Here is a 27,956-nt window from a genome sequence, read left to right as displayed (position 1 = left end):
TGGTTACACCAAGGCCATACTCTCGTCATACTTTGTCCAGTTGAGGGCAGCAAAACGTGGTATTTGGTCTCTGTCTCTCTCTTTCACTACCTCACTCGCCACACATGGCACTTTCAAAGCTTTTGCACCTGTTATTTCCAGAAAGGAATAAAAACATTAAATGTTCTAATTTTACACTTTACATCATCTCAACATTTCACAATAACAAAAGTCATATTGAACGCTTTAGAAAAAGGAACAAGAACAGAGACCGGAAGAAGAAAAACTGAAAAATGTAATATTTTTGTTTTAACCCCCGCTTCTGACAAGTACAGATCGCAGCGTTGATGACGTGTGCGGTTTCAGTTGAAACTAACTGAAGCCACAGAAAATCCCTTTCTGTCAGTAATCTCTTTTCTGTTCACTCATTTACTTTTCAGAGAAGGCAGGCAGACGTTTTTCTCGTCATTAAAGGGTTTGAATCATCCGGTGGTGACCAATTGAGAGACAAGAAACTGATTCATCATTAAGCACTTGTCTTGTCCTTCAGTTTAGAGTGAAACGTAACTCAACCGGAGAGCATTGAGAAGCCGGTGTTTCTGAGACTACAAGAAGGTCCACTATACAGTAAGGTAAGGCTCTCTTTGAATATTAATATACAGATGTAGGATCTTAATTTGATCACTCTTTTGTTGCTGAGAATTTTCCTGCACAGTAGAAAATGCAAACTTGTAGTGTATTCAAGGCTCAATAAGGCTTCTAACGCTTGTAATTTCCAATTTAAAATGTCAGACTTGATTTGCCCTATCGAAAAATGTATCAGCCCCTACAACAAATATCCATAATCCACATAACTATAACTATAATCCACATAATAATTCACATTTCCAGTTGCTGCGGGATAATTTTCCATTATAGCAAACTGGCTCAAATGAAGATCCTACATCTATGATGTATTCAGGTGGTTATGGATTACATTTGTTGTTCAATCAAGAAAGCTACTCTGCCTGTGTCTGTGTGTTTGAGTGTGATCATTTGGAAGACACAGTATTACACAGTTGAGGTCATGATCACGGTAGTGATGATGATGATGATGATGATGATGATGACTATTATCACTTGAGAGACACACAGAGAGCGAAGCTGTTACAATATTCCATACACCTCTCCCATCCCTTGGGGCTGATGAAATGTGTCTAGGCTATGCGCTAGGAAAGGATTCTTCCATCCTGGTCCCAGAGAAGCCCAGGCTTTTGTTCTGTGTTAGTGCTGGGCTGCACCAAAACCCTGCACACCCTTTAGATCTCTAGAATCAAGGTTGAAGACCACTGTCCTCATTGTGGAAGAGGCTAAGGGCTGATTAGGGAGTCTTTGTGTAGGGGGCTAGGAGCTGATTAGGGCTTAATATGGAGGGGGCTAGGAGCTGATTAGGGCTTCATTATGGAGGGGGCTAGGAGCTGATTAGGGCTTCATTATGGAGGGGGCTAGGAGCTGATTAGGGCTTCATTATGGAGGGGGCTAGGAGCTGATTAGGGCTTCATTATGGAGGGGGCTAGGAGCTGATTAGGGCTTCATTATGGAGGGGGCTAGGAGCTGATTCAATCTTCATTATGGAGGGGGCTAAGAGCTGATTAGGGCTTTATTATGGAGGGGGCTAGGAGCTGATTCAATCTTCATTATGGAGGGGGCTAGGAGCTGATTCAATCTTCATTGTGGAGGGGGCTAGGAGCTGATACAATTTTCATTATGGAGGGGGCTAGGAGCTGATTCAATCTTCATTATGGAGGGGGCTAGGAGCTGATTAGGGCTTCATTATGGAGGGGGCTAGGAGCTGATTAGGGCTTCATTATGGAGGGGGCTAGGAGCTGATTAGGGCTTCATTATGGAGGGGGCTAGGAGCTGATTAGAGCTTCATTATGGAGGGGGCTAGGAGCTGATTAGGGCTTCATTATGGAGGGGGCTAGGAGCTGATTAGGGCTTCATTATGGAGGGGGCTAGGAGCTGATTAGGGCTTCATTATGGAGGTGGCTAGGAGCTGATGAGGGCTTCATTATGGAGGGGGCTAGGAGCTGATTAGGGATTCACTATGGAGGGGGCTAGGAGCTGATTCAATCTTCATTATGGAGGGGGCTAGGAGCTGATTAGAGCTTCATTATGGAGGGGGCTAGGAGCTGATTAGGGCTTCATTATGGAGGGGGCTAGGAGCTGATTAGGGCTTCATTATGGAGGTGGCTAGGAGCTCATTAGGGATTCATTATGGAGGGGGCTAGGAGCTGATTCAATCTTCATTATGGAGGGGGCTAGGAGCTGATACAATTTTCATTATGGAGGGGGCTAGGAGCTGATTCAATCTTCATTATGGAGGGGGCTAGGAGCTGATTAGGGCTTCATTATGGAGGGGGCTAGGAGCTGATTAGGGCTTCATTATGGAGGGGGCTAGGAGCTGATTAGGGCTTCATTATGGAGGGGGCTAGGAGCTGATTAGGGCTTCATTATGGAGGGGGCTAGGAGCTGATTAGGGCTTCATTATGGAGGGGGCTAGGAGCTGATTCAATCTTCATTATGGAGGGGGCTAGGAGCTGATTAGGGCTTCATTATGGAGGTGGCTAGGAGCTGATTAGGGATTCATTATGGAGGGGGCTAGGAGCTGATTCAATCTTCATTATGGAGGGGGCTAGGAGCTGATTAGGGCTTCATTATGGAGGGGGCTAGGAGCTGATTAGGGCTTCATTATGGAGGGGGCTAGGAGCTGATTCAATCTTCATTATGGAGGGGGCTAGGAGCTGATTAGGGCTTCATTATGGAGGGGGCTAGGAGCTCATTAGGGATTCATTATGGAGGGGGCTAGGAGCTGATTCAATCTTCATTATGGAGGGGGCTAGGAGCTGATTAGGGCTTCATTATGGAGGGGGCTAGGAGCTGATTAGGGCTTCATTATGGAGGGGGCTAGGAGCTGATTAGGGCTTCATTATGGAGGGGGCTAGGAGCTGATTCAATCTTCATTATGGAGGGGGCTAGGAGCTAATTAGGGCTTCATTATGGAGGGGGCTAGGAGCTGATTAGGGCTTCATTATGGAGGGGGCTAGGAGCTGATTCAATCTTCATTATGGAGGGGGCTAGGAGCTGATTAGGGCTTCATTATGGAGGGGGCTAGGAGCTGATTAGGGCTTCATTATGGAGGGGGCTAGGAGCTGATTAGGGCTTCATTATGGAGGGGGCTAGGAGCTGATTAGGGCTTCATTATGGAGGGGGCTAGGAGCTGATTCAATCTTCATTATGGAGGGGGCTAGGAGCTGATTAGGGCTTCATTATGGAGGGGGCTAGGAGCTGAGTAGGGCTTCATTATGGAGGGGGCTAGGAGCTGATTAGGGCTTCATTATGGAGGGGGCTAGGAGCTGATTCAATCTTCATTATGGAGGGGGCTAGGAGCTGATTAGGGCTTCATTATGGAGGGGGCTAGGAGCTGATTAGGGCTTCATTATGGAGGGGGCTAGGAGCTGATTCAATCTTCATTATGGAGGGGGCTAGGAGCTGATTCAATCTTCATTATGGAGGGGGCTAGGAGCTGATTAGGGCTTCATTGTGGAGTGGGCTAGGAGCTGATTAGGGCTTCATTATGGAGGGGGCTAGGAGCTGATTAGGGCTTCATTATGGAGGGGGCTAGGAGCTGATTCAATCTTCATTATGGAGGGGGCTAGGAGCTGATTAGGGCTTCATTATGGAGGGGGCTAGGAGCTGATTCAATCTTCATTATGGAGTGGGCTAGGAGCTGATTCAATCTTCATTATGGAGGGGGCTAGGAGCTGATTCAATCTTCATTATGGAGGGGGCTAGGAGCTGATTAGGGCTTCATTATGGAGGGGGCTAGGAGCTGATTCAATCTTCATTATGGAGGGGGCTTGGAGCTGATAAGGGCTTCATTATGGAGGGGTCTAGGAGCTGATTAGGGCTTCATTATGGAGGGGGCTAGGAGCTGATTAGGGCTTCATTATGGAGGGGGCTAGGAGCTGATTAGGGATTCATTATGGAGGGGGCTAGGAGCTGATTAGGGCTTCATTATGGAGGGGGCTAGGAGCTGATTAGGGCTTCATTATGGAGGGGGCTAGGAGCTGATTAGGGATTCATTATGGAGGGGGCTAGGAGCTGATTAGGGCTTCATTATGGAGGGGGCTAGGAGCTGATTAGGGCTTCATTATAGAGGGGGCTTGAAGCTGATTAGGGCTTCATTATGGAGGGGGCTTGGAGCTGATAAGGGCTTCATTATGGAGGGGGCTTGGAGCTGATTAGGGCTTCATTATGGAGGGGGCTAGGAGCTGATTAGGGCTTCATTATGGAGGGGGCTAGGAGCTGATTAGGGCTTCATTATGGAGGGGGCTAGGAGCTGATTAGGGCTTCATTATGGAGGGGGCTAGGAGCTGATTAGGGCTTCATTATGGAGGGGGCTAGGAGCTGATTAGGGATTCATTATGGAGGGGGATAGGAGCTGATTAGGGCTTCATTATGGAGGGGGCTAGGAGCTGATTAGGGCTTCATTATGGAGGGGGCTAGGAGCTGATTAGGGCTTCATTATGGAGGGGGCTAGGAGCTGATTCAATCTTCATTATGAATGGGCTAGGAGCTGATTCAATCTTCATTATGTAGAGGACTAGGAGCTGATTCAATCTTCATTATGTAGAGGACTAGGAGCTGATCTGGGCCTAGGTTTAGTAGGACAGGATGTTCAAATAGAACTGGAGCAAAACCCTGCACACCTTGTGGGTTGAACTGGAGACGACTGTCCTCATTGTGGAGGGGCTTATGAGTGCGTTCCAAATGGCACCCTATTCCCTATATTGTGTACTACTTTTAACCAGTGCCTCTAGGGTATATAGTGCACTATATAGGGAACAAGGGTGCCAGTTAGGATGTAACCTAGGGGTTGATTTGGTCCAGTGTTTAAGTAGGACAGGATATACACACCCAGCCACAGGTACAGAGGAAGTCAAAGACAAGAGGGGGAGGTGAGGAGGAGGGGGGGGTCAGGGAGTGAGCGTTGGTGGAAAGGAAGTCAGAGAGATAGGGAGGGTGAGGGGGAGGAGGGGAGAGTCAGGGAGTGAGCGTTGGTGGAAAGGAAGTCAGAGAGAGATAGGGAGGGTGAAAGGAGAGGTGTACATGGTAAGAAGAAGAAGGGAGGGGGTGTTAGTATGAGGTTTGGTTTGGGAGAGGATGAGAAGAGAGGTAGAGAGGAGGAGGGGACGGGGGTGTTAGTGGTTTGTGGTTTGTTTGTTATTGGAAACAGCTTGTAAACATTCTGGGAAACGAGGACGTTGTGGTTTTCTTACCTGCAGCCCGTGTGTGTGTGTGTGTGTGTGTGTGTGTGTGTGTGTGTGTGTGTGTGTGTGTGTGTGTGTGTATTCATACATGCAGAATGAGCTTGTGTGTGCGTGCATGCACAATATGTGTGTGTGTACATGTATAATGTGTGTGTGTGTACATGTATAATGTGTGTGTGTGTGTACATGTATAATGTGTGTGTGTACATGTATAATGTGTGTGTGTTAGCTTGCATGAAGACTGCACTTGTGTTTGAGCTTGCGTCGACAATGCATGTGTGTGTATGTTCTCTGCTTTCAGGTTAAGGCAGGAAAGCCCCGATCTGGGATCAGGCTAACATGTTATGACAGGAAAGCCCTGATCTGGGACCAGACTATCAGGTTAAGGGAGGAAAGCCCTGATCTGGGATCAGGCTAGTAGGTTAAGGCAGGAAAGCCCTGATCTGGGACCAGGCTATCAGGTTAAGGCAGGAAAGCCTTGATCTGGGACCAGGCTATCAGGTTAGGACAGGAAAGCCCTGAATTGGGACACACGGGACTGTTGGTACATTTGACAGTGAACACGACATCACAAGGCTTCACAGCTAACAATGTACAGAAACCAGTGGTGGCTGGTGGCACTTTAAATCGGAGGACGGACTCAAAGTAATGGCTGGAACAGAATTAATGGAAGAGTATCAAACACATCAAACACATTGATTACATGTATTTGATGCCCTTCCATTAACTCCATTCCAGGCATTATTATGAGCCTTCCTCTTCTTCTTCACCCCCTCAACAAGATTCCTCTTCTTCTTCACCCTCTCAACAAGATTCCTCTTCTTCTTCACCCTCTCAACAAGATTCCTCTTCTTCTTCACCCTCTCAACACATCTTTTACCTGTTCGGTGGTTGTTTTTAGGTGGTTGTTTTTTTTTAAAAGGAGTGGAAACTTCACACCTCAGTCTGAACATAACATCAGTCTCTCTAACCACAGTGACCTTTTACTAAAAAACCCACACGAGAGAATGGTAGCAAACAGCACACTGCCCATGTATAGCTATGGGAACTATATACATCTTCTCAGACATAGGTCTATATGTTAACATGCTGTTCATCCAACGATGTGGTCAATAAGGACCTACATAAAGTGTCTCGGATTATGAGTACTTATCTAGGATCAGGTCCCCTTGTCCATGTAATCTTATACATTATGATCTAAAAGGCAAAACTTATCCTAGATCAGTACTTCTACTCTGAGATGCTTTATGAATACAGGCCCTGACAATAATGTATTCTCTTTGCACAGCATGTTTTCAGCTACAGAGAGATCAATAACAGCAATAGTGACTGTCAAAGGACAACAGTGTCTCAGATGATTAACATGGTTCAACTGTTGCATCTCTGGACATGCTTCTGGAAACGTCTTTAGGTGATAGTATGGTGTATGGCTAAGTGTATATGTCTAGAACCTGAGTGTGTTAGAACGTGTCACAGAGAGACGCTGGTTGTGGGCAGGGTGATCATCTTGATTATGAGAGAGAGAGAGAGAGAGAGAGAGAGAGAGAGAGAGAGAGAGAGAGAGAGAGAGAGAGAGAGAGAGAGAGAGAGAGAGAGAGAGAGAGAGAGAGAGAGAGAGAGAGAGAGAGAGAGAGAGAGAGAGAGAGAGAGAGAGAGAGAGAGAGAGAGAGAGAGAGAGAGAGAGAGAGAGAGAGAGAGAGAGAGAGAGAGAGAGAGAGAGAGAGAGAGAGAGAGAGAGAGAGAGAGAGAGAGAGAGAGAGAGAGAGAGAGAGAGAGAGAGAGACTTTGACTTTTTGTCTTTCTTTATTGAAACATTCTCATTTCATTTAACACTCACCCCCCCCTAAAAATAAAAAAACAAAAATATATCCTGTACTGCATACATGTACCATACTCACCTTTCCATCTACCACATGATACAAACCAACATCACCATACACAAAAACAATACCCTCTCCTACAACCGTATATCCAAAACATCTTCCCCAGCAATACAGACAGCCCCCCCAACACACCATATCTCCTCAAACATCTCCACACATTTGATCAGTTTATAGAACTCAAACTCAACCCTAAGGCGCGCAGAGACCATCCCATTAAACAATAGTAAAGGGTCTGTTATCCCCCCACCTTTGACCCTGTTTCTCCTTGTTAGCCAAATAGCTAATTTTGCCTGAGCAAACAGAAAATTCAACAAAACACATTTTTCTTTCTCCTTACTCGAATACCTGTATCCCATTATAAACATCCCAACAGCAAAAACCACCCCCAACCTCTCACACAGACATTCCAACAGAGACATTAATGGCATTAACCTGGTGCACACAGAAAACACATGAATCACAGTTTCATTCATTTGACAGAAAGGACACCCCTGCCCAATTCCCGGATCAACACGTGCCAACCAGCTGTTAGTGGCCAGGGCTCCATGAAGAACCCTCCACTGGAGGTCCCCTGACCTCTTTGGTACTGGGGGTTTGTAGAGCGCCCTCCATCTAAAACCCACCATACTCTCCGCCCCACATACCCCCTGCCACTGATGTGCCTTCACTCCTGTTAGACTTCTAATGTTCCTAACCTTAACGCAGAGGTTGTAGAGAGCTTTACCTCCCACCCCCTCAAATTCCCCCAGGCTCGGAGTGTTAAAATCTAACAAGTCCTCCAGACCCCCTTGCCAGTCTCCAGTCTCTGCCGTCACCTGCAGTGGCGGAAACATTGGTGGCCCCTCTCCCTTTGGCCTCTCAAACACCCCCCTTACCTGCTCAGACAGTGCCTCCTGGACCTCCTCCAGGAATCTCTCCAACAGTCTAAGAGACGTTATTCCTGTTTGTTGCGCCAAGACCTCCGGGGTTTTCCACCCCTCCTCTCCCAGCAGTCTCAGGTCACCTAGCCTTCGTAAACCCCCTGCCATCAGTTGCCTCTGCAGGGTGGCAGACTGAACCGATCTCAAAGGGATGGCTGGGTTGTGGAAAATAGGCTCCTCCCACACCCACTGCCCAGGCTCCACACCCCCTTCTCGTATGGGCCTTAGCAGCTGCCAGGCCCTCAGCACCGCAGAGTAAAACTCTGAGAGACCTGCTGTACTCAGCCTCTCCAGCTTCATGAGGAACAGCTGCCGGTCCAACCCTAATCCACCAGCTCTCCTCAGCAGTGCGCATGCTGGTTCCCTCCAGCCAACATCGGTATGATACAGCAGTCTCTGTACCGCCTTTAGCCGGAAAGCAGCCATCCTGCTCTCCAGTTCCACCAGGCCCTGTCCTCCTTCGTGGACGGTCATGTACAACACTGCTGCCTTCAGCCAGTGATGTCCCGACCAAAAGAAATCCACCAGCTTGCGTTGCAGGTCTGCAAGCAGACCGGCGGGGGGGTTGAGGACAGCCAGTTTATGCCACAAGGAAGATGCCACCAGGTTGTTAATTATCAGCACCCTCCCTCTATATGACACTTGGGATAGGAGCCACCTCCACCTGGCCAGTCTTGACACCACTGCCTGTGACAGCCCCTCCCAGTTCTTCCTGACCCACCTCTCCGAGCCCAGGTACACCCCCAACACTTTAAGCCCTTCACAACCCCACTGCAAACCCCCTGGAAGCAGAGGAGGAGCCCTATCCCCCCATGCCCCACATAACAGAGCTTTGCTCTTTCCCCAGTTTACCTTAGCTGATGAAGCTCCCTCGTACACCTTCAGACTGGTCTCTAGTTCCTGCATATCTTGCCCATCCCTGACCATCACAGAAACATCATCTGCGTATGCTGAGACTGCTATTCCTGTCACCACCCCCATGCCTGTCCAGCACACTCCCTGCAGTCTCCTGCGTAGCAGTCCTAAAAAAGGCTCAATGGCTAGTGTGTATAGCTGCCCAGATAGAGGGCATCCTTGTCTAATGCCCCGTCTCACCCAGACTGGCCTACTGAGCCCCCCTCCCACCTTAACCATACATGACACCCCAGCATACAACAGCTTCACACAGGTCACAAAACTCTTCCCAAACCCAAACACAGACATCACATTAAACAGATACTCATGATCCACTCTATCAAAAGCCTTCTCTTGATCTAAAGAGACCAGTCCAAAGTTCACATTAGAACCTCTCGACAAGTCCAACATGTCCCTAATCAAGAACAAGTTGTCCGTGATTGAGCGTCCCGGTACACAATATGTCTGGTCCTTGTGTATTATAGAGTCCAGATGGGACTTCAGTCTGTTAGAGAGGACCTTGGCAAAAATCTTGTAGTCCGCACAGCGTAATGCCACAGGCCTCCAGTTCTTAAGTTCACACAAGTCCCCTTTTTTGGGCAGGAGAGTCAGAGCCGCCCGACGGCAGCTCATCGGCAACTCTCCTACCCCGATGCATTCACGCAAGACGCAAAAGAAATCCTGTCCAATTATTCCCCAGAATTTTTTGTAAAACTCCACTGGGAGTCCATCGACCCCCGGTGCACGACCGGGGGACATCTGGGTTACGGCCTCTGCCAGTTCATGTGACAACAGAGGAATGTCCATTTCATCCCTCTGTGCCCGAGAGAGCTTAGGGAGTCCTGCGAACAAGACCTGAGCACACATAGGATCACACATTTCTGCCCTATACAATTCAGTATAAAACTCCACAGTCCGCTCCCGCATCTCCCCCACCACAGAGGTCACCCGCCCATCAGACAGCCGTAGACAATGCATACCCTTGGCTTCACTGCTCTGTCTTTCCAAACCAAAGAAGAAGGAGCTGGGAGCATCCATCTCCTTGAGCATGGAGAACCTAGCTCTTACAAGTGCTCCCTTTGCTTTAACCTGGAAAAAACTGCCCAGGTCCCTACGTAATTCGGCTAAATTAGCCTGGAGGCCTACATTGCCTTGCCCCACCATCTCTACCTCCATCTCACTAATACACCGCTCTAGTTCCCCCAATACTCTCCTAGCCTCTGATGATGAGAGAGCTGTGTACTGTTGACAGAAAAGCCGAATCTGCACTTTCCCCACATCCCACCATTGACTCAGAGACTCATACTCCTCTCTTCGCTGCCCCCACCTTTCCCAAAAGGTCTGGAAAACTGAGCAAAAAGTGGCATCTTGTAAGAGCTTTACATTGAACTTCCAATAAGATGCCTGCCGGGGCCCTGGTGAAATAGACAGCCGAGCCATGGTTATGTGATGGTCCGAAAAACCCACTGGGAGAATGGTAGCGCCCAGCAGCCTATTGCTCTGATTCCTAGATATGTAAAAACGATCAAGTCGGGCTGCACTCACCCTAGCCCCAAAAACCTTCACCCATGTATACTGTCTTGTGTTTGGATGTTTAGTTCTCCAAACATCCACTAGGTCAAACTGATTAATGATGTCCCCTAACACTCCCACTGACACTGAATGAGGCTCTTCCCCATTTCTGTCTTTTGTAAAATCCATTGTACAGTTCCAGTCACCTCCGATCACCAGCGTCTCCTCAGGCGCTACTTGTGAGAGTTCCTGTCTAAGACTCCCAAATAGAACCCCTCTTTCTCTCCCTGTGTTAGGCGCATACACATTTATAAAAACAAAACCCATGCTGTTAATTTCTGCTTTAACAACAAGCAACCTACCCTTACACACTTCCTTTGAGGAGCAAATTTTTACAGACAGACCCGGTGCAAAAAGGACTGCCACCCCTGCACTAAGATTTGTCCCATGGCTCAACACACTTGCCCCTTTCCACCAGAGCCCCCAGTCGACTTCATTCACCACATCACTATGCGTCTCCTGCAGAAATAACACATGTACTTTTTTTTGTTTTACATATTCACCCAACACACTCCTCTTTCCCGCATCTCTGGCGCCATTTATATTAAGCGAGCCTACCCGAAGAGTCTCCATAAGAAGTGGGAGAAAAGCCAGCAGAGAAATAGACCAATAGCAAAGCTCAAAAAGCCCCAGTGTCAGAAAGAAATTAAACATTTAAACAGTGTCTGAAGGTAAACCTTTACGCACTGTTGTAACCCACTTCCTCAACCTAAACCGTTTCCTGGGTGAGAGGACACCATGCCCCTCATTTCTCATTGCATGTTTTACTGATCTTACAAACTTTCTAGGATCAGGAAAAAAAGCCTCAAGATTAACTTTTTTCCCCTTAGTCTCATTCAGGAACCTTGTCAGTTCTCTCAACGTGTACTTAGACCCCTCTGGTTGACTGGCTGTCAGCTCCGGGCCAATTGAAGAAGAGTCTGAAAAAAATAACTCCTCATCCTCTTCCTCAGACTCACTTTCCTCCTCTTCTCTATCTCCCACCCTGACCACCTGCTCTTTCTCTCTGGTTAGGGCCTCACCCACAGCAACAGGCAACATTTCCATTGTGCCTTTGCCCACACCCTTTTTCCTTTTCCGCTTGACACCCTCCTCCTCCACCCCTAATCTCTTACACTTCCCCACTATACTCTCCTCATCCACTAGAATAACCTGACTAGACCCAGTATCATCTACACCACCCTCCATAGCATGACTAGGCCCAGCATCATCTACACCACCCTCCATAGCATGACTAGGGCCAGCCTCAGCTACCCCACCATCCATAGCCTGACTAGACTCAGCCTCTTCTATACCACCATCCATATCCTGCCTAGACCCAGCACCCTTTACACCACCCTCCATAGCATAACTAGGCCCAGCCTCAGCTACCCCACCATCTCTAGCCTGACTAGACCCGGCCTCTGCTTCCCCACCATCTCTAGCCTGACTAGACCCAGCCTCCACTACCCCACCATCTCTAGCCTGACTAAACTCAGCTACAGCTACCCCACCATCTCTAGCCTGACTAGGCCCAACCTCATCTACACCACCATCTCTAGCCTGACTAGGCCCAGCCTCTGCTGTCTGCATCTCCTTACCCCCTGCACTTTGACCTCGATTTCCCCCACTGGCGCCTGTACCCTCACCTTGTCTACGGCCTTTGTGTGGGCACGCAAAACTCTTGTGCCCCAAATCCCCACATTCAAAACACCGTAGACTATCTGTGCTGGCAAAACCTGCATAGAGCCCCTCCCCATGTCTCACTTTAAAGTGCACATTTAGCTGTTGCTCGTTGTTGTTCAGAAACATAAACACTTGCCTCCGGAACGAAACAACGTGTTTAACGGCATCTGCCTGAAACCCTGCTGACAGTACACGGAAACCGCTAGCAAACTTACCAAAACGACTCAGCTCTTTCCTAATTTGATCATCCGTAATAAACGGAGGCAAATTTGCCACTACAACTCTTGTTGAAGGGGTAGAGAGAGGTGAAATTGACACCAACACATCCCTTACAAATATTCCGCTAGCAATTAGCCTACCAACCAAATTAGCCCTTTTCATGAACACAACCACAGCTTTGTTCATTCTAGAAGCAGAATGTATAAACTCAGCTCCTACCTGTTCACCGACCGCGAGCAGAACCTCCTCCACCTTAACTCCGTTCTCAGGAACACACCTGAATCCATGCTGTATAGACAGCGTCTCCTCCGCGCTAGGCTGAGAAGCCATCGCGCACACCACAACTTCCAAACCCCAGGAAAGTTTCTCTGTCCTCTTCCACCCTAACTTTGAAAAAAAAACTTTGGATACCGCTAAAACAAATATTGCATTAACCCTCCACCATAGAAAATAACATGTAAAGAAAGGAATCAAGAAAGTTAGTTAGGATAGAGCTTTCCACACCAAACACTCAAACTCCAAAAACACCCAGCATGCACTGCGAGAGAGAGAGAGAGAGAGAGAGAGAGAGAGAGAGAGAGAGAGAGAGAGAGAGAGAGAGAGAGAGAGAGAGAGAGAGAGAGAGAGAGAGAGAGAGAGAGAGAGAGAGAGAGAGAGAGAGAGAGAGAGAGAGAGAGAGAGAGAGAGAGAGAGAGAGAGAGAGAGAGAGAGAGAGAGAGAGAGAGAGAGAGAGAGAGAGAGAGAGAGAGAGAGTCATTTACTGATGTGTCAGCCTCACTAGAGTTGGAGTAATATCATAGTTAGTAACATCATCAGTACAGCTATCATCCTTCATCCAACCCTTTCCATGTGTTTTATCTAGTTCCATCACAACTCATCCAACGACACAAGCTGTCCAACTTGGGCCGTTCAATATCTAAAGGTAAGAGACAAAATATCTGCTATATTATAAAATTCACATTTTTGAAATGCACCTAAAATGCTATGCAAATTTGAATAACCTACTAAATGGGTTTACAGTGTTAAAGTTTGTGCTTGGCTTGTTTCTGGCATACCAGTGTGTAAGAAAGGTTGGTTTAAACAAATGCAACTTTGTTAATAAGATGTTTTATGCAAATAACCTTCATGTCTACTGATATGCGTAACAGTAAAACAGATGCTACTTTGTATTCACTAGATGTTAATTATATCTGACATGTATTTCTCCTTATGTGACCTAATAAGTTTCTATTCTGTAAATAAGGATGTATGGATCCCTCTCCCACTTGCACACCTGTTCAGTTTCTGTGGCTTTCACTGTGTGTGTGTGTGTGTGTGTGTGTGTGTGTGTGTGTGTGTGTGTGTGTGCGCGTTTGTGTGTGTGCGCGTGCGCGTGTGTGACTACGGTTAAACTGATAACACTTGATCTACTTTCATGGAAAAAACACACCACGCAGACAGACATAGAAAATTGCACTTTTTCTTCTCTCTTATGCTTCAGTTTTTCTTCCATCCCAAATGGCACCCTATTCCCTACATAGTTCTCTACTTTTGACCAGAGCCCAATGAGCCCTAGTCAAAAGTAGTGCCCTATATAAGAAATAGGGTACCATTTGGAACACTAAGCCACCTGTCACCCGTTGCTAAGGTCATGTCTCCTACTGTGTTCTAGAATGAGAAAAAGGACCAGGAAGAAGTCATAATGAAGGTTCTATGTTGTCTCTATGTCATCCTGCTCCTCCCCCTACTAACCTGCTCCAGCCAACCACAGTCCTGTAAGTCATCAATACCCTTCACAATGCATTACAAGCACATGTATAATGACTATGAGGTTAAAGTGCAGACTGTCAGCTTTAATTTGAGTGTATTTACATCCATATCGGGTGAACCTTTTTAGAAATTACAGCACTTTTTGTGCATAGTCTACCCATTTTAGGGGACCAAAAGTACTTTAATGTGTGTTAAAGTAGTAAAAAGTTTTGTATTTGTTCCCATATTCATAGCACGCAATGATTACATCAATCTTGTGACTCTACAAACGTGTTATTATTTTGTGCCTAATAGAAATGAATGGTAAATAATGCATTGTGTCATTTTGTCACTTTTATTGTAAATAAGAATAGAATATGTTTCTAAACACTTCTACATGAATGTGGATTCTACCATGATGATGGATAATGCTGAATGAATCATGAATAATGATGAGTGAGAAATATCACCCCCCCAGAAAAAAATGCTAAAATGCTAAAATGCTAACCTCCCCTGGAGGAGCGTTGAGCTAAACTGAGCAGCTCAACTGTGAAGGGTCCTGGAGAAAGAAAATAAGTATCAAGGGAAGCAGGCTTGGATTTGGCCTCTCTCCTATCAAAACGCTTTGAGAGTCTACATCATTAACAGAAACAACTGAATTGTTGCGTGTTTTGTTGTGTTGTTGTCCTCCGGTGTCCCTTTCCTAAATTAGCCATTGATGGAGGTAGGGATTTGGACTTGTGGATTTACTTAATTCTCCGTATTGGCCAAAAGCAATTCCGATCCAAACATGAATTCATACATTGTTGTGCCCCTGGCCTGAGAGGATGGAAGTTCAAGCAAGCATTTTAGCCAGGTAGCCCAAGACAAAAAAATAAGCTTGTACTGTATGACCGAACGTTTCTTCAACATGAAAGAGAGGAGGATGGCATTGGTGTTTCTCTACAAGTAGAGTGAGTCAACATGTTTTTCTACTTGCACGAACGCGCACGCATGCACACATAAATCAGAACCATGGACAGCCACATCATATTTAGCTTATGTTGATTGGACACATTATTGGGGGGTTATATTTTAGTTGTCACTGTGTTAGACTAAGCAGAGGTGATTGATGATGATGAAACGTTGAAGTTGAAACGGTGCTGGAATAGTGGAGGCAGCTCCTGTTTTCTTTGTGACTTGCAGTAAATCAAATCAAATCAAATTGTATTGGTCACATACACATGGCTAGCAGATGTTATTGCGAGTGTAGCAAAATGCTTGTGCTTCTAGTTCTGACAGTGCAGCAAACAAGTAATATCTCACAATTCCACAACAGATACCGAATACACACAAATCTAAGTAAAGGAATGGAATAAGAATATCTAAATATAAATATATGGATGAGCAATGACAGAGCTGCACTGGCAAGATGCAATAGATAGTATAGAATACAGTATATACATATGAGATGAGTAATGCAAGACATGAAACATTATTAAAGTGGCATTATTAAAGTGACTAGTATTCCAATTATTAAAGTGACCAATGATTTCAAGTATGTATGTAGGCAGCAGCCTCTCTGTGCTAGTGATGGCTGTTTAAAAGTCTGATGGCCTTGAGATAGAAGCTGTTTTTCAGAAGGCCAGCATCCTGGACTCGCCTCTTCACTGTTGACATTGAGACTGGATTTTTGTGGGTACTATTTAATGAAGCTGCCAGTTGAGGACTTGTGAGGCATCTGTTTCTCAAACTAGACACTCTAATGTACCTTTCCTCTTGCTCAGTTGTGCACCGGGGCCTCCCATTCCTCTTTCTATTCTGGTTAGAGCCAGTTTGCACTGTTCTGTGAAGGGAGTAGTACACAGAGCGTTGTACGAGATCTTCAGTTTCTTGGCAATTTCTCACATGGAATAGCCTTCATTTCTCAGAACAAGAATAGACTGACAGGTTTCAGAAGAAAGTTATTTGTTTCTGGCCATTTTGAGCCTGTAATTGTACCCACAAATGCTGATGCTCCAGATACTCAACTAGTCTAAAGAAGGCCAGTTTTATTGCTTCTTTAACCAGAACCACAGTTTTCAACTGTGCTAACATAATTGCAAAAGGGTTTTCTAATGATCAATTAGCCTTCTAAAATGATAAACTTGGAATAGATAACACAACGTGCCATTGGAAGACAGGAGTGATGGTTGCTGATTATAGGCCTCTGTACGCCTATGTAGATATTCCATAAAAAATCTGCCGTTTCCAGCAACAATAGTCATTTACAACATTAACAATGTCTACACTGTGTGTCTGATCAATTTGATGTTATTTTAAAGGACAAAAAATGTGCTTCTTTCAAAAACAAGGACATTTCTAAGTGACCCCAAACTTTTGAACGGCAGTGTATGATTAAACATGATATAGAGCCTTGTAAAACATGACATAGAGCCTGATATAGAGCCTGATATAGAGCCTTGTAAAACATGACATAGATCCTTGTAAAACATGACATAGATCCTTAAAAAACATGACATAAAGCCTTACAGAACATGACATGGAGTCTTGTAAAACATGATAAAGAGCCTTATAAAACATGATATAGAGCCTTATAAAGCATTACATATAGTCTTATAAAACATTACATATAGCCTTATAAAACATGATATAGAGTCTTGTAAAACATGACATAGAGTCTTGTAAAACATTATATAGAGTCTTGTAAAACATTATATAGAGTCTTGTAAAACATGACATAGAGTCTTGTAAAACATGACATAGAGTCTTGTAAAACATGATATAGAGCCTTGTAAAACATGATATAGAGCCTTATAAAACATTATATTGACCCTTATATTAAAACTCTTATAATTCTTTCTCTCTCTCTGTTTCTCTCTCACTCTCTCTGTCTCACTCTCTCTGTTTCTCTCTCTGTCTCACTCTCTCTGTTTCTCTCTCTGTTTCTCTGTTTCTCTCTCCTCTCTCTCTCTGTTTCTCTCTCACTCTCTCTGTCTCTGTTTCTCATAGGTCTGCAGTGTGTCAATGACTTCATCAGTAACATCACATGTGTGTTGAACAACACATGCGTGCCCCCAGACATGCCATGCACTCTGCATGGTGAATACCCCGGGTTTAAAAGGTAAAGATGACTAAGGATGCACCCTAAATGGAACCCTATTCCCATAGAATAGGTCAAAAGTAGTGCACTATATAGGGAATAGGGTGCCATTTGAGATGCTAACTGAAACAATGGTTCACTGTTGTAACTACAGGCAATGTGAGATGAAGTCCTTGGCCGGTTCCAACACAACGTTGAGAGGCGGCAGTCTGGTCTTTGAGGACAATCCAGTGAGTTTTATAAAACTACATCAAGTAAAAACCAATGCTTGGTTATATATGTGCATTATTATAGATAAAAACTATGATTTAAAAACAGATCATAAAAATAATAACATGAATGTAACACATTAATCTTGAATAAATTAACCAGGAATTTGTAATTTGTAAAATATTTTTTTATATATTTTTTTCCTAATAATAATAATAATAAAACAATGATAGCATATATATAGACCAATAGACAAACAACCCTGGATAACTGAACTTCTGTAAATTATCTTTCAGTTCTTTTGGGAAAGTGATGAAATACCCATTGGTGTACGGTGTGGACAAACAGAAGATTATGTGATACAGATTAAATACCTGTATCAACCATTTCACCACAGTAAGTGTACAGTCATTTGAGTGATATTATATACGATGTGTCAGATATTACTAACCTACTACTACTACATTAATTGTACACCAACTACAACAATACAATACTATAACTTTGTGAGGTCATCATACAAAATACACAAAATCAATACACTATGATACAACATAATGCAATACAAACATGCTGGAAAGCTTATTAATTTACAGTGCATTCAGAAAGTATTCAGACCCCTTCACCTTATCCACATTTTGTTATGTTACAGCCTTATTCTAAACTGTATTAAATAATTTCCCCCCCCCTCATAATCTACACACAATACCCCAAAATGACAAACAAAAACAGGTTTTATACATTTTTGCAAATGTATAAAAATAAAAATAAATTACATAAGTATTCAGACCCTTTAACTCAGTACTTTGTTAAGGCACATTTGGTAGCGATTACAGCCTTGAGTCTTCTTGGGTAGTGTTACGCCCTGACCTTAGAGATCCTTATTTATTCTCTATTTTTGGTTAGGTCAGGGTGTGACTCGGGTGGGAGAATCTATGTTTTCAATTGCTTTGTTGTTTTTGCCGGGTGTGGTTCCCAATCAGAGGCAGCTGTCTATCGTTGTCTCTGATTAGGGATCATATATAAATTGTCAATTTCCGTTTGGGTTTTCTGGGGTGTTGTTTTCCGTTTAGTATCTGTGCCTGACGGAACTGTTCGCTTTCGTTTTTGTATTCGTTATTTTTGTTTGAGTGATTCTTGACAATAAAGATCATGAACACTTTCCACGCTGCGCTTTGGTCCACACTTCCTTACGACGACGAGCGTTACAGGTATGACGCTACAAACTTGGCACAGATGTATTTGGGAATTTCTCCCATTCTTCTCTGCATATCCTCTCAAGTTCTGTCAGATTGGATCGGGAGCATTGCTGCACAGCTATTTTCAGGTCTCTCCAGAGATGTTCAAGTCCGGGCTCTGGCTGGGCCACTCAAGGACATTCAGAGACATGTCCCGAAACCACTCCTGTGTTGTCTTGGCTGTGTGCTTCGGGTCATGCTGAAGGTGAATGTAACGATTGTTCTCCTCCTCGTCTGAGGAGGAGCATGGATCGGACCAAAACGCAGCTTGTGGAGAATACATGATATGATTTATTAAAGGTAACGAAGACGGAAAACACTAAAACAAACTACAAAACAATAAACGACGTGAACAGACCTGAACTTGAGAACACAAATAACGATGAACGCACAAACAGGTACAGACTAAACAAACGAAACAGTTCCGTGTGGTACATACACTGACACGGAAGACAATCACCCACAAACAAACAGTGTGAACAGCCTACCTTAATATGGTTCTCAATCAGAGGAAACGTAAAACACCTGCCCCTGATTGAGAACCATATCAGGCTAATTAACAATGAACCTAAACATAGAAACACATAACATAGAATGCCCACCCAGCTCACGTCCTGACCAACTAAACAAAGACAAAACAAAGGAAATAAGGTCAGGAACGTGACAGTGAACCTTAGCCCCAGTCAGAGATACTGAGCGCTCTGGAGCAGGTTTACATCAAGGATCTCTCTGTACTTTTCTCCGTTCATCTTTCCCTCAAGCCTGACTGGTCTCCCAGTCCCTGCCGCTGAAAAACATCCCCACAGCATGATGCTGCCACCACTATGCTCACCGTAGGGATGGTGCCAGGTTTCCTCCAGACGTGACGCTTGGCATTCGGGCCAAGGAGTTCAATCTTGGTTTCATCAGACCAGAGAATCTTGTTTCTCATGGTGTGAGTCTTTTAGGTGCCTTTAGGTAAACACCAAGCGGACTGTAATGTGCCTTTTTTTGAGGAGTGGCTTCCGCCTGGTTACTCTACTATAAAGGCCTGATTTGTGAGTGTTGCATAGATGATTGTCCTTCTGGAAGGTTTTCCCATCTCCATAGAGGAACTCTGGAGCTCTGTCAGAGTGACCATCGGGTTCTTGGTCACCTCCCCCGATAGCTCAGTTTGGCCGGGCGGCCAGCTCTAGGAAGCGTCTTGGTGGTTCCAAACTTCTTCCATTTAAAAAAGATGGTGGCCACTGTGTTCTTGGACCTTCAATGCTGCAGAATGTTTCAGTACCCTTCCCCAGATCTGTGCCTCGACACAATCCTGTCTTGGAGCTCTACGGACAATTCCTTCGACCTAATGGCTTGGTTTTTGCTCTGACATGCACTGTCAACTGTGGGACCTTATAAAGACAGGTGTATGCCTGTCCAATCAATTGACTCCAATGAAGTTGTAGAAACATCTCAAGGATGATCAATGGAAACAGGATGCACCTGAGCTCAATTTCGATTCTCATAGCAAAGGGTCTGAATACTTATGCAAATAGGGTATTTCTGTTTTTTACTTTTAATAAATTTGCAAACATTTCAAAAAACCTGTTTTCGCATTGTCATTATGGGGTGTTGTGTGTAGATTGATGGGGAAATTGTTTTATTAATCCATTTTAGAATAAGGCTGTAACATAACAAATGTGGAAAAAGTGAAGGGGTCTGAATACTTTCTGAATGTACTGTATATCAGTATATTAATTCCTACCTGATACTGACATTTCTGATTCAACTTAGTACTAGTAGTTCTGTTACAGTGATATTAGTAATATATTAGTACTACTATGACTACATTAACTGTGTTGTTTTGTGTTTGACAGTTAAAATGCATCCCCCTGGCAAGCCAAACATCACCAATGCCTCAATCGCCTGGACACCAGGAGCTCCCATTTCAGAAATGATATTCAACTATGACTTCCAACTACAGTGGAAACAGGAACTACATCACTGGGAGGTGAGAGAGAGAGAGGGGGGGAGGAAGAGAGACAGAGACAGAGGACAGATAATAACGAGAGGGAAAGGGGAGAGATGTGAAAGAGAGAATACAGTGAAAGAGCGTCTCTTTGTACACTATCTAAAAGTACACCTACTGTATGTTGTGCTACTGCAGGATGCTGTGGAGGTGAACATATCAAACAAACAGACGTATTTTGACCTGGACCCTGACATGCTGGAGAGAGGAGGGAGGTACCAGGTCAGGGTCAGGGTTCGAGCCGACCCAGACGATTACCCAGACTGTCAGTGGAGCGACTGGAGCCCCAGTGCATCATGGGTCTCCACTCTGGGCCAGATGAAGCCAACAGGTAAATACAGCATCAGTGATGTCATTGGTAATTAGTACACGTTTGAATGTGGGCCTATATATACTTGGCCTGTGTCCCAAATGGCCCTATTGTTCCCTACATAGTGCAGAGCCCTATGGGCCAAAAGTACTGCACTAAATAGGGAATATGTTGCCATTTGGAATGCAGGCATAGTAGTGTGTTTCCATATGAATCTTGAAAAATAGCTTATTCTCCTTCTTCATCCTTCCTTCCCTATTTCTTTCTTTCATTCTTAGATAGGCAGACACATGCTCAAAACAAACTTACAGACAGAAATGTAAATGAAGGCTTTTCTATGCCAATCTTTTAGTAAAACAGTGGTGTTGTTATGTACGTTGTAAGTATGTTGTAAGTATGTTCTATGTTGTTCCTCTGGTCCTGTTCTCAGGTAGATCTGATGTTCTAGACCAGGACTTTGTGGTGGTCACCGTGGTGGGAGCTGTTGTTGTACTGGTCCTGCTGGTCTCCATGTTGCTCTGCAATGGAACGTGAGTACTGTCTGTCTGTGTGTCTGTCTGTCTGTGTGTCTGTGTGTCTGTGTGTCTGTCTGAGAGTGTGTGTGTCTGTCTGTCTGTCTGTCTGTCTGTCTGTCTGTCTGTCTGTCTGTCTGTCTGTCTGTCTGTCTGTCTGTCTGTGTCTGTCTGTCTGTCACCAACGGACTGTAAAGTAAACATCATGTTTTAGATGTAATGTTTTGTAGTTGGTTTAGTGCAACTTCCTTTAATTTCCGTTCATTGCTGACAGGGTCAAGAAGATTCTGAATCCTCCTATACCAGATCCCTCCAGGTACTTTGAGGGCCTCAACCTCCATCACGATGGAAACTTCAAGGTCAGTTCTACTTTTGACGGAAGTCATGTGCCAAAAGGGACCCTATTCCCTGTATTGTGCACTACCTTGTTATGGTTGTAGTTAGGGAAAATGGCTATAGTTAGGTTATAATGGCTGTAGTTAGGTTACAATGGCTGTAGTTAGGTTATAATGGCTGTAGTTAGGTTATAATGTCTGTAGTTAGGTTATAATGGCTGTAGTTAGGTCATAATGGCTGTAGTTAGGTTATAATGGTGGTAGTTAGGTTATAATGGCTGTAGTTTGGTTACAGCTGTAGTTCGGTTATAATGGTTGTAGTTAGGTTATAATGGCTGTAGTTGGGTTATAATGTCTGTAGTTAGGTTATAATGTCTGTAGTTAGGTTATAATGGCTGTAGTTAGGTTATAATGGCTGTAGTTAGGTTATAATGTCTGTAGTTAGGTTATAATGGCTGTAGTTAGGTCATAATGGCTGTAGTTAGGTTATAATGGTGGTAGTTAGGTTATAATGGCTGTAGTTTGGTTACAGCTGTAGTTCGGTTATAATGGTTGTAGTTAGGTTATAATGGCTGTAGTTGGGTTATAATGGCTGTAGTTAGGTTATAATGTCTGTAGTTAGGTTATAATGTCTGTAGTTAGGTTATAATGGCTGTAGTTTGGTTACAGCTGTAGTTCGGTTATAATGGTTGTAGTTAGGTTATAATGGCTGTAGTTGGGTTATAATGTCTGTAGTTAGGTTATAATGGCTGTAGTTGGGTTATAATGGCTGTAGTTAGGTTATAATGGCTGTAGTTAGGTTATAATGTCTGTAGTTAGGTTATAATGGCTGTAGTTAGGTCATAATGGCTGTAGTTAGGTTATAATGGCTATAGTTAGGTTATAATGGCTGTAGTTAGGTTATAATGTCTGTAGTTAGGTTATAATGGCTGTAGTTAGGTTATAATGGCTGTAGTTAGGTTATAATGGTGGTAGTTAGGTTATAATGGCTGTAGTTTGGTTACAGCTGTAGTTCGGTTATAATGGTTGTAGTTAGGTTATAATGGCTGTAGTTGGGTTATAATGGCTGTAGTTAGGTTACAGCTGTAGTTGGGTTATAATGGCTGTAGTTAGGTTACAGCTGTAGTTAGGTTATAATGGCTGTAGTTAAGTTACAGCTGTAGTTAGGTTATAATGGCTGTAGTTAGGTTACAGCTGTAGTTAGGTTATAATGGCTGTAGTTAGGTTACAGCTGTAGTTAGGTTAATATGGCTGTAGTTAGGTTAATATGGCTGTAGTTAGGTTATAATGGCGGTAGTTAGGTTATAATGGCTGTAGTTGGGTTATAATGGCTGTAGTTAAGTTACAGCTGTAGTTAGGTTACAGCTGTAGTTAGGTTACAGCTGTAGTTAGGTTATTATGGCTGTAGGTAGGTTATAATGGCTGTAGTTAAGTTACAGCTGTAGTTAGGTTATAATGGCTGTAGTTAGGTTATAATGGCTGTAGTTAGGTTAATATGGCTGTAGTTAGGTTAATATTGTTGTAGTTAGGTTATAATGGCGGTAGTTAGGTTATAATGGCTGTAGTTGGGTTATAATGGTTGTAGTTGGGTTATAATGGTTGTAGTTGGGTTATAATGGTTGTAATTGGGGTATAATGGCTGTAGTTAGGTTACAGCTGTAGTTAGGTTATTATGGCTGTAGGTAGGTTATAATGGCTGTAGTTAGGTTATAATGGCTGTAGTTAGGTTATAATGGCTGTAGTTAGGTTATAATGGCTGTAGTTAGGTTATAATGGCTGTAGTTAGGTCATAATGGCTGTAGTTAGATTATAATGGCTGTAGTTAGGTTATAAGGGCTGTAGTTAGGTTATAATGGCTGTAGTTAGGTTATAATGGCTGTAGTTAGGTTATAATGGCTGGAACCTAACGAATGGAATGGTATCAAACAGATAAAACACATAGTTTCCATATATTTAATACCAGACATTATTATGAGCTGTCCTCACCATTGTCTTACATTCGCATCATGCAGGAGGGAAGCCACCTGTCGGAAGACCATGCCGTCCTCACCTTACCAGCCTCTGCAATAAAAAGGAATGAAAATAATGATCATTTCATTTTCCTCTCCTCTGTATGTCTCTCTTTCTCTCTGCGTCTGTATGTCTGTGTGTGTGTGTGTGTGTGTGTGTGTGTGTGTGTGTGTGTGTCTACAGGCGTGGCTGGGTCCTTTGTTTGCCCTTGAAATCGTCAACTCTGCCTTGAACCGTGTAGACATCTCCCAGGTAGAGATCACCGACAGCCTGGACAACGTCACCGCCTTGAGGACGGCACCACCACAGGAGAAGAGATGGGACAACAGTGGCCGCTCCGGCTTCTCCAACTCCAGCTACTTCTTATCTCAATGCTCCCAGCCTGGATCCACCTCCATCAAGCTGGAACCCTGCTCTGTACACTCCCCTTACGGACCAGTAGGTGGCACTACTGAAGAGATAGATGAGTGGAAGGAGGAGAACAGAGGAGAAAGGATGGATAGTAATAGAGGTGTAGGGGGGGAGGAGGGAGAGATGGGGGGTGGAGGGAAGGATAGAGAGATGTTGGGTGGAGGGAAGGATAGAGAGATGGGGGGTGGAGGGAAGGATAGAGAGATGGGGGGTGGAGGTGTACTTGAAGGCATCAGTGCAGGTGAAGATATCCTCCAGGTTTCTTCTTACGGGCGTGTTGAGAAGCTCCAGGCCGAGCGTCGGGCCCTCATAAGCCCAGATTCAGGCATCGGCAGTGGGGGAGAGGATCAGGAAAGTCAGGAGAGTGTGGAGGAGGCGGACGGGCCTACTTCGACCATCCCCCATTTTGTCTCTCAGGACTTCCATCTTGTTCCGCTTCTTCCTCTTATCAATAACAATAACTTTCCATTCTGCTCCACCCCCTTACCCATTTCCCTGTCCGCTTTCCCCCAGCCACCCTTCACCCTCCCTGGGTTGGATAGTGTAGGGGGAAAGGGTACGGAGATGGTGGTTGGAGGAGGTTCTCTCACAATGTCGTCCTCCTATGAACGTGTGGATAATCTCCAGTTCCAGACCCAACGCCGTGCCCCTCAGAGCCCAGATTCAGGCATTGGCAGTGGGGGAGAGGATCAGGAAAGTCAGGAGAGCGTGGAGGATGCGGTCGGGCCAACTGTGACCTCCTGTAACCATATCCCTCTTATTACCACTAACAATATATTTTCATTCTGTTCCACCCCCTTACCTATTCCACTGACCGGTTTACCCTTCCCCTTCTCTGGGTTGGGGTTGGCTCCATCCCTGGGTATGAGTACCAGTCATCAAGACAGGCTGTTGGAGGAGATGTCTCTCCTGTCTTCTTCAATGGCTATAGAGCCCTCTAGTGGCGGCTACATGCCAGTGAAAGAAGCTCAGAGCTGAGCTATGAAAACATTTTTACCAAGGTCTAGGTTTGGAAAAGTCTTGTAATTTTCCCAAAATTCCCTGGTTATCCAGAAATCCTGGTTGGAGAAATCCGGAATTCCTGCTCATTCCATTCTGATTTTGGTAATCTTCCAACCAGGATTTAGAAAGTTACTAGAATAGGGGGGGTCAAAAGTTTTAGAACACCTACTCATTCAAGGGTTTTTCTTTATTTTTACTATTTTCTACATTGTAGAATAAGAGTGAATACATAAAAACTATGAATAACACATATGGAATCATGTAGTAACCAAAAAAGTGTTAAACTAATCAAAATATATTTTATAATTGAGATTCTTCAAAGTAGCCCCCCTTTGCCTTGATGACAGCTTTGCACACGCTTGGCATTCTCTCAACCAACGTCACCTGGAATGCTTTTCCAACAGTCTTGAAGGAGTTCTCACATATGCTGAGCACTTGTTGGCTGCTTTTCTTTCCCTCTGCGGTCCGACTCATCCCAAACCATCTCAATTTGGTTGAGGTTGGGGGATTGCGGAGGCCAGGTCATCTGATGCAGCACTCCATCACTCTCCTTCTTGGTCAAATAGCCCTTACACAGCTTGGAGGTGTGGTGGGTCATTGTCCTGTTGAAAAACAAATGATAGTCCCACTAACCCCAAACCAGATGGGATGGCGTATCACTGCAGAATGCTGTGGTAACCATGCTGGTTAAGTGTGCCTTGAATTCTAAATAAATCACAGACAGTGTCATCAGCAAAGCACCCCCATACCATAACACCTCCTCTTCCATGCTTTACGGTGGGAAATACACATGCGGCAATCATCCGTTCACCCACACCGCGTCTCACAAACACAGCGGTTGGAACCAAAAATCTCCAATTTGGACTCCAGACACTACTACATGATTCTATATGTGTTATTTCATAGTTTTGATTTCTTCACTATTATTCTACAATATAGAACACAGTAAAAATAAAGAAAAACCCTTGAAGGTGTTCTGTCACAAAATGACCTCCATACTTCCTGAAGGTAAACTGATACCGGTTACCTTCAGGTGACCCCCGGGACACTATTGCGGGTCGTAGAGAAAAACAGATACTGCTTTCTTCAGAATCTCCCCTTTCCACAGTGGGATCAAACGTGTTCGTGAGAGTCTCATCTTTCCATATTCTATAGACTAAACCGTTCAGACGCTACAGACGTTTTCGTGAGAAGATCGCTTTTCGTGTCTCGTGGTCTGACAAACACCGCTCTAGCTCTGTCACCTTTCATCGCAGCTGCAGAAGGGCAATATCGGCGGATTCAGATATAAACAGATATCTCTAGCTTAAATTGACAGATGTTAATGGGTATTTTTTTTATTATGTTACTTAGATTGACGCACCGGTACCTCAATCGACTCTAGGGAGTTAAAGGGGCAATCTGGGATTGGTATATCCATTTGTTGCTGTTTGAATCCCAGATTGCCATATTATTGTGGTGTGTGAGGTATGGGTATGTTTTACATAGATCCATACATTCATAGATATGTATATAGATATGCATGCATAGCTGTGGTTCGATAGGATGGTAACAGGTGAGTGAATAGAGACAGACAGTTAGTGTTCATTGCTTTGTGTTACACAGAGTCATAAATAGTGTTTTGTCTTGTAGACTACTTTGTTCGTTTAAAAACTTCTTACGGCTGAAATCCCGTTAACGGGATCGATATGACAACAGCCAGTGAAAGTGCAGGGCGCCAACTTCAAACAACAGAAATCTCATAATTAAAATTCCTCAAACATACAAGGATTATACACCATTTTAAAGATACACTTGTTGTTAATCCCACAACAGTGTCCGATTTCAAAAAGGCTTTACAACGAAAGCATACCATGCGATTATGTTAGGTCAGCACCTAGTCACAGAAAAACAGCAATGTTTTCAGCCAAAGAGAGGAGTCACAAAAAGCAGAAATAGAGATAAAATTAATCACTAACCTTTGATGATCTTCATCAGATGACACTCATAGGACTTCATGTTACACAATACATGTATGTTTTGTTCGATAAAGTTCATATTTATATCCAAAAATCTCAGTTTACATAGGCGCGTTATGTTCAGTAATGTTTTGCTTCCAAAACATCCAGTATTTTTGCAGAGAGCCACATCAATTTACAGAAATACTCATAATAAACATTGATAAAAGATACAAGTGTTATGCATGGAATTATAGATATACTTCTCCTTAATGCAATGTGTCAGATTTCAAAAAAGCCCTTACGGAAAAAGCACACCATGCAATAATCTGAGTACAGCGCTCAGGCACCAAAACAAGCCATACAGATACCCGCCATGTTGTGGAGTCAACAGAAGTCAGAATTAGCATTATAAATATTCACTTACCTTTGATGATCTTCATCAGAATGCACTCTCAGGAATCCCAGTTCCACAATAAATGTTTGTTTTGTTTGATAAAGTCCATCATTTATGTCCAAATACCTCCTTTTTGTTCGCGCGTTTAGTTCACAAATCTAAATTCATGAGGCGCACTAGGTCCAGACGAAAAGTCAAAAAATCGTAGAAACATGTCAAACGATGTATAGAATCAATCTTTAGGATGTTTTTAACATAAATCTTCAATAATGTTCCAACCGGTCAATTCCTTTGTCTTTAGAAATGCATTGGAACGCAGGTCACTCTCACGGCCACACGCGTGACCA

At 44.1% G+C, this 27,956-nt stretch overlaps 1 protein-coding gene across 1 annotated transcript; it reads left to right on the top strand.

Annotated features, from left to right (window-relative positions):
• Nucleotides 1–361: 361 nt before the first annotated feature.
• Nucleotides 362–25,009, top strand: LOC120032458 (interleukin-2 receptor subunit beta-like). The gene is made up of 13 exons (XM_038978562.1): nt 362–611; nt 13,307–13,366; nt 14,096–14,198; nt 17,164–17,275; nt 17,409–17,484; nt 17,761–17,860; nt 20,544–20,677; nt 20,834–21,026; nt 21,436–21,535; nt 21,792–21,876; nt 24,046–24,375; nt 24,559–24,806; nt 24,901–25,009. The coding sequence occupies exons 3-13, from the start codon at nt 14,126–14,128 to the stop codon at nt 25,007–25,009; spliced, it is 1,560 nt and encodes a 519-aa protein (XP_038834490.1). The 5' UTR covers nt 362–611; nt 13,307–13,366; nt 14,096–14,125.
• Nucleotides 25,010–27,956: the final 2,947 nt, after the last annotated feature.

This window comes from Salvelinus namaycush, chromosome 39, assembly GCF_016432855.1.
Source record: "Salvelinus namaycush isolate Seneca chromosome 39, SaNama_1.0, whole genome shotgun sequence".
Taxonomy (NCBI): domain Eukaryota; kingdom Metazoa; phylum Chordata; class Actinopteri; order Salmoniformes; family Salmonidae; genus Salvelinus; species Salvelinus namaycush.
This window is presented reverse-complemented; position numbering and strand designations above follow the sequence as displayed.